The sequence below is a fragment of the Rhinolophus ferrumequinum genome (genome assembly GCF_004115265.2).
Source record: "Rhinolophus ferrumequinum isolate MPI-CBG mRhiFer1 chromosome 15 unlocalized genomic scaffold, mRhiFer1_v1.p scaffold_54_arrow_ctg1_1, whole genome shotgun sequence".
Lineage (NCBI taxonomy): Eukaryota > Metazoa > Chordata > Mammalia > Chiroptera > Rhinolophidae > Rhinolophus > Rhinolophus ferrumequinum.
Window position 1 is genome coordinate 883,745 of NW_022680357.1, and position 8,825 is coordinate 892,569.

At 55.7% G+C, this 8,825-nt stretch overlaps 2 protein-coding genes across 19 annotated transcripts; one reads left to right on the forward strand and one right to left on the reverse strand.

Moving 5' to 3' along the window:
* Window positions 1-136: 136 nt before the first annotated feature.
* Window positions 137-3,589, reverse strand: CDIPT (CDP-diacylglycerol--inositol 3-phosphatidyltransferase). Of its 2 annotated transcripts, none has more exons than XM_033101866.1 (6): window positions 3,177-3,589; window positions 2,948-2,997; window positions 2,072-2,225; window positions 1,543-1,624; window positions 954-1,035; window positions 137-814 (listed from the first exon to the last, which is right to left on the reverse strand). In XM_033101866.1, exons 3-6 carry the CDS (start codon window positions 2,206-2,208, stop codon window positions 669-671), a joined length of 447 nt encoding a protein of 148 aa, XP_032957757.1. In that variant the 5' UTR covers window positions 2,209-2,225; window positions 2,948-2,997; window positions 3,177-3,589; the 3' UTR covers window positions 137-668. The 2 variants fall into 2 exon arrangements, with proteins under 2 accessions (XP_032957757.1, XP_032957755.1); XM_033101864.1 differs by having other exon boundaries at window positions 2,948-3,082; window positions 3,177-3,588.
* On the forward strand, window positions 2,233-8,825 carry LOC117019754 (putative protein T-ENOL). Of its 17 annotated transcripts, none has more exons than XM_033101870.1 (7): window positions 3,050-3,183; window positions 3,695-3,875; window positions 4,758-4,842; window positions 5,202-5,352; window positions 5,590-5,623; window positions 5,808-5,865; window positions 8,058-8,825. In XM_033101870.1, the coding sequence occupies exons 3-7, from the start codon at window positions 4,762-4,764 to the stop codon at window positions 8,091-8,093; spliced, it is 360 nt and encodes a 119-aa protein (XP_032957761.1). In that variant the 5' UTR covers window positions 3,050-3,183; window positions 3,695-3,875; window positions 4,758-4,761; the 3' UTR covers window positions 8,094-8,825. The 17 variants fall into 17 exon arrangements, 13 of the variants coding, with proteins under 13 accessions (XP_032957758.1, XP_032957759.1, XP_032957769.1 ...); XM_033101875.1 differs by having other exon boundaries at window positions 4,758-4,837; XM_033101872.1 differs by having other exon boundaries at window positions 3,053-3,183; window positions 3,690-3,875.

Consider the following 8,825-nt stretch of genomic DNA (forward strand, 5'->3'; position numbering starts at 1 on the left):
CTCTGAAGGTGACTGAGATGACAGGAAGGAGCCAGCCAGCAAACAACTGGGGGAAAGCAGCCAGAGGGATCTTCCTTCTTCCCCAGGCTCCCCTCAACCCAGGCCCCGGTCCAAGAGTATTTCAAAGGAGAGGAAGTCCAGGAGAGCAAAGCCCCGCCTTTATTATCGATGCTTTCAGAGCTGGGATAGATTGGACAGAGGATAGTGCAGTGGGGAAGGGTCTAGATGGCGCCTTTTCTCCTGGCCATAGTCCTGCAGGCTTCCTCTTGCCTGGGGCAGAGGTCTGACTCCCTGCCTTTTGGGAAATCTGGCCCCTACCCCATCTCCCTCACTCAAATGTCTCAAGTCTCAGGCCAAGCCAAGGCTGAACCAGTACGTGTGACGATGCCCAGTCTGCAGACAGACCTCCTGGCGCCCAGTACTGCCCAGGTGGGCGAGGCCTCCTGAGTATCCTTCCTGATTTGGGGTCCAGGTCCTTGGGGATCCCAGGGGTCGTGCTGGCCCTCAGGATTACAGAGATGACATCGCTGAAGAGGCAGACCCCCTTCCCAGTGGGTTGGACAACACATTAGGAGACGTGAGCCGGGACCTCCTAGGACGGAGGGGAGCCACATGGCACGGTGAGACTCCCAGGGCAGGTGGGCAGCCAGGGGCTGGAAGTCCCAGGGTCACTTCTTCTTGGCACGGTCTGCCGCATCCAGGGCAGCCATGTTTCGGGCAGCTGTGACCAGGTGAATGACGCTGATGAGGGACTTAAGCAAGGCAATAGGGGCGGTGATCCAGAGGCCAATTCGGAAAAGACCCACAGAGCCAACTGTGGGAAGGGAGCAAAGAGGATACGGAGAAAATGGGGTGCAGCCGAGGGAGGGGGCCCACGAGTCTGGCCTTCATCTCCCTGGGCCGGCCAGAACCCACTCCCCTCCCACCCTCCCACCCAGCCCCTCATCTCTTACCTAAAGGTCCCTCGGAGAAACTGAACAGGTAAAGGAGGCAATAGAAAAGCTCGTTTCCAGCACACAGGGTAAACAGAGCAGCCTGTATAAACAGCAAAAAGGCTGCTTCAACAACAGGGCGGGGCACTAAGGGACGGGGCTTCAGAAGCCTCTGAACATGGGCAGCTGGGAGAACTGGACGGGGGAAATACGGGTGCAGTGGGGCCGGGGTGGAGGGAAGAAAGAGCAATCTCAGCATATTATCTCCAAAAACCCCTTCGGAGGAGGCTGCCTCTGCTCTGAGTCAAGTCCACATTCCTGTCTAGGCCGTTGGAGGGCTGGCTCCACAGACCTCACTTCTCTCCTCCCCTCCAGCCTCTTGTTCCTCCTCCCCGGGTCCCACCTGGGTTCCTGCCCACCTGCTGCCTCCAGTAACTCACACAGGCCCTCCCTCCTAACCCTACCCCCCTTCATATCGCAGCTTACAGGTCTCTCCCCCAGAGCTGGCTGTCCCTCCTTTCTGCTTACACCCTTTCCTAACCTGGGACCAGGGCGCAGCCCAAGATTTGGCACAAGCCGAATAAACAAGGGAGGGGCAGGAAATGCTCACTCTGGAGGTGTAGTAGATACGAAGCACTGGATTTCCAGACAGGTCAATCATTTTGTGACTTTCACTGCCTCTGACCACAGAACTTGGGGAGAAAGCAAGGGAATCCATGAGTGTTCACCACCACGACACCCATCCACTCCGTGTATCGACCCCCACAGGTAGGTACTGGGATGGCCTGTTGTACTGGGAGAAGCTGGGGCCCACCTGAGGACCACCATCTTGCCCCAAACCACACAATTCCCTAGTCCGGGAGAGTCAGGATTCAAGCGTCACATTCAAAAGCCCCCAGGCCCCTTCCCAAGAGCTGTTACCTATGTGGACCCTGTGAATATCCAGTCGGAAGAGTTTTAGGGATTGCTTAATCCCACTGTGAACAGGACTGAAGCTGATCAGAAAGGATTTGCCCAGGGGTCCTTCAACGGAGCAGAGCCAAGAAGGAGACTGAAGCCACCCCGATACCGCCCCATTGTCTTGCCCCTCCCTACGACAATGTCTTCTTCAGGGGATCAACACCCCCTGCATCGCAGACCTGTGCAGGTGCAGCCAGTGGCTGGCCACGTCCAAGCTCATGCTGAGCTGGAAGAGCAGGGTGGCACGAGGGTACAGCAGAGCTAGGTTGACCAGCAGACACATGGTGGAACAGCGGTCCGTCAGCATGTCCAGCATGGCCCCAAACCGGGTCCCTGGAAAATGGGGGATGTTAGCTGGGAAGGGGCTCTTAGGGAGCAGTGGATCTACGACAGGGACCATAGCTCGTGCATCACTCTGATGCCGAGTGTAAAAGGAGATGGAAAATGTCCACCGTCCACTGCCTGGGGAGGAAACCAGGCTGCTCTCCATGGGGTGTGAGGTCATTGGGCAAAAGTCACCACGACATGAAACGAGAAGGTCTGGGCGTGTGGAGAGATCGCGGAAGAGGTAGTGAGAAAGCTGATTTACAGCTCATCAATCCCAGACCCAAGGGTCCAGGACTCAAGACGAGGAGTCTTCCGGGAAGTTTTGGAGGTGGGTCTGGAGAACAGATTCAGCCTCCAGAAGCTATCCCCCTTCCCGCTCCATCTTCCCTCTAAGGACGCCTTCTGGAATGGAGACTGCTGTGCGTGGCACACAGTGGACATCCAGTAAACACGTATTGAATGGATATTAATTCAGAGAGACTTCCGGCACTGTCACTGCACGCCCAGCCTCGCTGTTACACATCCCACACCACCCGTGAGTTCTTCTCAACAGCTGGCTTACATCCCTTCTCCTACAAAACCAAGCCCTTCCGCTCTGCTTCGGAGAGATAGGAAGGATGGAGCCGTTTGATTCCCGAGTACCTGCCCACCCTGAGGTCCAGAGGAGGCAGGAAAAGGGAGCAGCGGCTTTTGTGCCTCAAGGCTGGCTGGGAGGAGGTGGCTGTCACCTTGATTAAGGGCTCGGGCGGCGTGTCCATCGAAAGCGTCCAGAAGTCCGCTGAGCAGGTAGAAGGAGGAGGCCGTCAGGGGGCAGCAGGGCATGAAGTAGAAAGAAATGATGGCGAAGACAATCCGGGCGTAACCTTGGGATGGGACGGGGGAGACAGGGCGGGATCACCGAGCCTGCCCAAGGCCCCTCGCCCTTCCGTTCGGCCCGGAGCCGCGGGCACTACTCACCGATGAGGTTAGGCACAAACAGGAAGATATTTTCGCTTGGCATCGCGGCGGTCCCCTTGCTGTCCCGGGCCCGATCCGGAGGTGCCAGCTCTGTCCCCGCCCCACTGCGCGGCCTCACCCTCCGGCCCGGCGCATCGGCTGCGCCAACTGCGCGCAGGACCCCGCTGCCCCAGGCCGGACTCAGATGTTACAGCTCGCTGCAGGCCGGAGCATGGGCCGCCCCAGATGTGCGCGGGGGGGGGGGGGCGCACGCACCCCGCCCTTCCTATGGGCAGACGCTGGCCTCCACCCACTCGGCAGGCGCTACAGCCTCCAGCTGCTGCCCCTGCTGCTCAGCTGTGCTCGGCTTCCGGGAACCTACTCTTCCGCGCTCGTGCTTGCAAAATTGGAAAAAGGAGGGGGGGGGGGGGGGAAAAAGAAAGGCTTAAAGAAAATGGCACCGGCCCCTTTAAGATCTGCCTGCTTCCTTTTCCTTTTGTTCTCTCCGCCCCTTTCCATCGGCTCGTACCAAAGTACAGGGGGAGGAGAGGGGCAAAGAAACATCGACGCCGAGTAAAGGAAGGCACAGAACAGGAGAGGTCAAAAGAAAAGGAAGCCTAGATAACTATCTGTACTTTCCTGTCTGCGGAGGCTGTGACGTCCTAGAGACAAAGAGAAAAGATTCTGCCCTCCCGAGTCTTTGCGTCCCCGAGACCCACGGTCAGTTAGTACAATCCACATTTGTTCTTCCCCGCCCCCTCCCTCGGTCCTCATTGGCTCTCGCGCAGGCTGTAGGCTGCGAGATGACGGCTAGAGAGGCGGAGGGGCGGCGGAGGGCTAGGTGGCTTCTTGCGTGCCCCTAGTGGTCGGAGAATTAGGTTCCAGACTCCACCCTACGTGATCTTCTCAAGTTTCTCCAGCCTCAGGCGCTGGGTGGGGGGGGTCCCCGCCCCTAAGCGGGGACTTGGAGGTGGGTGGAGGTCCCCCACCCAAGTCTCAAAGGGACGTGTGCGACTTGTTGGGAAAATGCGCCCCCTGTCCCCCCGTCCCCGTCCTTTGATTCTAGAATCCCTAATCTCCTGGCAACCGGGCTGCAGAACCTCCACAGACACCAAGGGTTTATTGCCACGGGTAGCGGCGCCGCCCCGAGTCCCTCTTTCCCACCTTCCTCCCCAACTCCAACTCCCCGTACCCCACTCTTACTTACCCCCACACACACTCGTCTTAGGGACTCCTTAGACCTCCTCGTCTCCCCTCCTGCCAATCAGCCCAAGATTTCAACCCATTTGCCAGGTCGGGGGCGGCAGGTCGGCTGCGTTGTCTTGGGAAGGGCCTTGGGTGGGAAGAAGGAAAGAGAACCCCTTGGGCGAAGTGGGGTACGGGGGGGTTGTGGGACTCCCCACGGCGCTGCTTCCCCCTGGAAGACGTGAGGCAACGACTTATTTTTATTTTTACTTTTTTTAATGTAGAGAGAGAACTGAGACAGCAGGATTGTTTATGTAAAGGCTTCCTTTAAATCTGGGCCCCGGAAATGGTGTTGGGATGGGTTTGGGGGAAGTAGGCTGGCTTCTCAGCCTAACAAACGGCTCCAACTGTTCCCAGGGGAATGGAACCCACTACTGCAAGGAATGAGGAGAAAAAGGGCAGCCGGCTCTCCCAAGCTGCAACATCCTTGGGTGGAGGTTCTGTGAGCGTTGGAGGGGTTCTGGGGTGGGAGGGGGGTGGACTGAAGTAAAGAGCTCCTAGGCTGAGGGCACAGAGACTTCCACCTTGAGATTCCAGCCTCACCCCTGAGCCCATAGCCCTTGGCACTAGGCCCTGAGGGCCCCCCCAAAGCCTGCTCCCCCCAACACACACACACACACACACACACACACACACACACACACACACACGACCTTCTAGGTCAGATCTGGAGGCCTAGCCCTCCAATACCAGACTCCTGAGGTCCAGAGACCCCAGGCTGGGAGCCCCGAGACTCAGGATACCCATGTAGGACCCCCAAGCTGAGCCCTCCTCCTTTCCCTTCTCCTTTCCGTTGCCCAGAAGGCTTCATTGTCCCGTTCTGAAGAATTCCTGACCCGGATCAGCGCAGAACTCACCAACGAGGCCTTGTTGGTCGCTGGCTACCCCGTGAACAACGTGCCCACCAAGGAGAAACAGACACAAGACCAAGGGACTCAGCTGTCCAAACACGGTGACCGCCCCCTGCATCCAGAGACCCTCCCACACCTCTAGTTCCGGTTCCTGACTCTCCCAACCAGCTGACCTCTCCAGCCATGTGTACCCACCTCCCAACCAGACTCTGAATGCCCCACACCCACTCCCTGGTACCCACTCCTCACTGCTGGCCAGGAAACCGCCCTTTCCTCCCTGCCCACCTCTCCGGGCTATGGGGATAGTAATTTCTGTGACGGGGGCCTCTACCTTACAGTGTTCTTCACCAACACCCGAGGAACTGACACCCGGTGAGTGAGGCTTCAAGGGAAGGGGCTGCCCTTTGTCCTGGGAGAAAGACATAGGGAGGGAGGGAGGGCATGACAACACCCCAGCAGGGTCAGGGGTGTTTTCAACCTGGTCGTCCTCTTGTATTCTGCTCTGACCCTCGAATTCAGTGTTCACAGCCCTCTGCTTTCCCTCTGCCATCTGTAGCTCTGACAGAAACCGTACCCGCAGCAAGGCACACCTCCTGCCATCCCCTCGTGACAAGGTACGTAATGGTACCTGGATGACAAGGCCATTCGGTATTAAGGAAACATTTAGAGTTCACGTCATGTGCCAGTCCTGGTTTTAGGAACTTGGGACACAGAAAGGAATGATACAGTCTCTGCCCGTGAAAAATTCACAGTTTAGTGTGTGTATGTGTGTGTGTGTGGGGGGGAGGGTGTCAAGTGAACGGCCCATTATAATAGACTATGAATGAGTGCCCATACCAAACGGAAACAGCAAGAAGAGCACTTACCCCACCTCAGTTGGGACAGAAAGGAAAGGAACCACGGAGCTTCCTGGAGGAGGGGACAACTCCAAAGAGAACTTTCCAGGAGAAAAAAAAAAGGGTTGGTAGGGGGATTCCAAGGGATACAGGGCTTGCATGAGCAAAGGTGGAGAGGTGGGTCTGAGTGAGTCTGTAGAATGAATGTGAGTATATGTGTATGTTCTGAGGGCCGGGGGAAGGTGGGACCAGAAGCAGTTTAACTGCTGGAGTATGCAGGCGAGGTCACCAGGGCCTAACCAAGGAATCGTATGTGTGCCTTACTAAGATCCGTAGATGGTTTCCTAGCTAAGCAGTCATTGAAGAATTTTGAGCAAGGGAGGGAGGAATTTTTGATCAGTCACTCTCGTTGTCAGTGGGGAGAGAGAACTCGAAAGGGGAGAGAGAGGCAGGGCCAGTTAGGAATTACTCCAAGAGACTAAGCTAGAGGTGATTAGGTCCTGAATTGTCACAGTAATAGAGACGAGAGCAGGGGCAGATATAAGAAATAAAGACCAGGAAGATTGAGTTTGGTAATTGATTAGAAATGGTAGGGGGTGGGAAAAAGCAGGAATCAGATGACTCCTGGGGTTCTGACTTGGGTTACCCAAGTCCGATGATGTCATGTTTCTACTCAAAACTCTGCAATCGTTACACTTTGCAGAGTAAAAGCCAAAGCCCTCCAACGGCTTACAAGGCCTTACGTGACCTCTCTCCTCCCCCACCCCATTGTCCAACCTCATGGCCTGGAACTGCTCCCCTGGTTTCCACCACCCCCTGGGGCATGGCAACCATCCACCCCTCTTTTGGACAGATTGGCTTTGAGGTGCTCATGGAAACTCCAGATAGAAATCCCCTGGAGACAGTTGGAAATATGGCTTCAAACTCGCTGTAGGGTCTGGGCTGGTGACAGAGATTTGATCTAGGAGGGAGTTGATAGTTGAGGGGTGTGCGGTTGCCCCGGACAGGGGGGTGGGGTGGGGGTTGTGCAAAGTGAGAATGAAGGGGGCTCTGAGGATGGAGCCCTGGAGAACCTCTCCTTGGAAGGGGTTTGCAGAGGATGAGAGCGGGAAAGAAGAAGGCGGAAAAGGAACTGATAGTCAACAAATGTTTGTTGAGTGTCTATTTCGTGCCAGGTCCCACAGGCCATGGGGACACTCATGTCTCTGATAGGGGCTGCTACTTCAAATGTTTATGACCAAGACCAGAGGCAAATACAGCTGACAGCAAGGCCCTGTTTTTGCCCTCAAAGAACTCACTTTCTAGTACCTTTGGGACATGTGAGCTCTCCCAGTTGGGCTTTGGTGTTGGAAGCAGCCCTGGGCCTGAATAGCGAATTTGCTATTCACTTAATAGTTGTGTGCAAGTGGCTTCCCTTTTCTCCATGTGTCAAATGGGAGCTGTGGGCAAAACACGCCCTCATCCACCTGCCAGCACCTCCCCCCCTCATCCCAAGAGACTTTTCCTTCCTCATCTCAAGAAAGAACATGGAAGCTTACAGATCTTTGAATTGCCCCTTGAATTGTAGGGCATTGTAGGTGGTCAAAAATATTGGGTGGGGGAACGAGTGATTGGATTGGGGGGGTAGGTAAATGGGCGAATAAATAGATAAAGTCATTGAATGTTTAATAAGCACCTACTATGTGCCAGTACTGCTCTAGAGGCTGGAGTGTAGAAGTGAGCAAAATCGAATGTCTTCAGGAAATGTAAATGGGGGAGGCGGTGAGTGATTAGATGGTAGAGAGGTGAGTGGTGGATGAATGAGGGATAGAGGGATGGGCAGACAGGTGGTGAGTGGGAAGATGGATGGGGAATGGTAGGTGGATAGATGGGTGGGGGATGGGGTTGGATGGATAGATGAAGGATGGAAGAATAACAAGCCATGAGCCTTGGGTGGGTCTGAAGAGTCCAAACCTCTTTTCCTTTCCTAGGGAGCTCTGCCCGGCAGCTTGACGTCTGGAGGATGAGCCAGCCCTTAGGTACTGCCCTGGGCCTCTCCTGCCCACCTCCATTCTCTCTCTCTCTAGAACATGCCTCAGAGCTCCTCTGTCACAACTCATTAGTCCCTTCAGTTTGTGGGGGACTCCTGGTCATGAGCGGCACCACCCCTGAAACCTCCAAAATGTTCTGGAACCACCACACATCTTTCACACCTCAGCTGGCAAGGATACCAGCAGGAGACCAGGCTTAAATAAAGAGACAGAGATCCTTCCCTCCGGCCAACCCAGCCACTGCCGTGGTGTGACTTCTCTGGCATGGAGACACGGGAGGAGTGGCTTTTTCCCTCCCCACCCCACCCCCATGTGTGGGCATATTATTAGAATGGTTTTCACTCAGGCCGTTTCGTGTCAACCCGCTGGCAGAGGTGAGCTCACGGATCCCAAGCCAGCCTCCTAGCCGAACTTCAGCACCTCAAGGTCTAGGCCTGTGGCATCTGACAAGGGCCCACCTCTGCCACCAACATCAGTGCTCAGGTCTCCGCTCTGAGCTGTGGGGTCCCATGCTGATGGGACCATACCATGTCCATCACTAGGCAGAGGCTTTGGACAGTTGCATTTACTTCCCAGCCTGGCCACTTACGGTAGCTCTCGGAGGGAGGGAGTTCACATCTCTGAGCGTGTTTCCTTACCTGAAAATGGGAATAATTGTCCCTGCCATGTGGGGTCCTTGTGAAAGGTACAAACATCATGCACACAAAA

What these genes read in the sequence shown, in the direction of transcription:
- LOC117019754 (XM_033101867.1), top strand. Translation starts at nt 3,089, where the DNA reads ATGGGACGGGGGAGACAGGGCGGGATCACCGAGCCTGCCCAAGGCCCC. An exon ending in GACTCAGCTGTCCAAACACG is followed by an intron (nt 5,353 to 5,589) that starts GTGACCGCCCCC and finishes TCTACCTTACAG; the next exon opens with TGTTCTTCACCAACACCCGA. An exon ending in TGCCATCCCCTCGTGACAAG is followed by an intron (nt 5,866 to 8,057) that starts GTACGTAATGGT and finishes TTCCTTTCCTAG; the next exon opens with GGAGCTCTGCCCGGCAGCTT.
- CDIPT (XM_033101864.1), bottom strand. Translation starts at nt 3,219, where the DNA reads ATGCCAAGCGAAAATATCTTCCTGTTTGTGCCTAACCTCATCG. An exon ending in CGCCCGAGCCCTTAATCAAG is followed by an intron (nt 2,226 to 2,947) that starts GTGACAGCCACC and finishes CCCATTTTCCAG; the next exon opens with GGACCCGGTTTGGGGCCATG. An exon ending in TTTCTCCGAGGGACCTTTAG is followed by an intron (nt 815 to 953) that starts GTAAGAGATGAG and finishes CCCTTCCCACAG; the next exon opens with TTGGCTCTGTGGGTCTTTTC.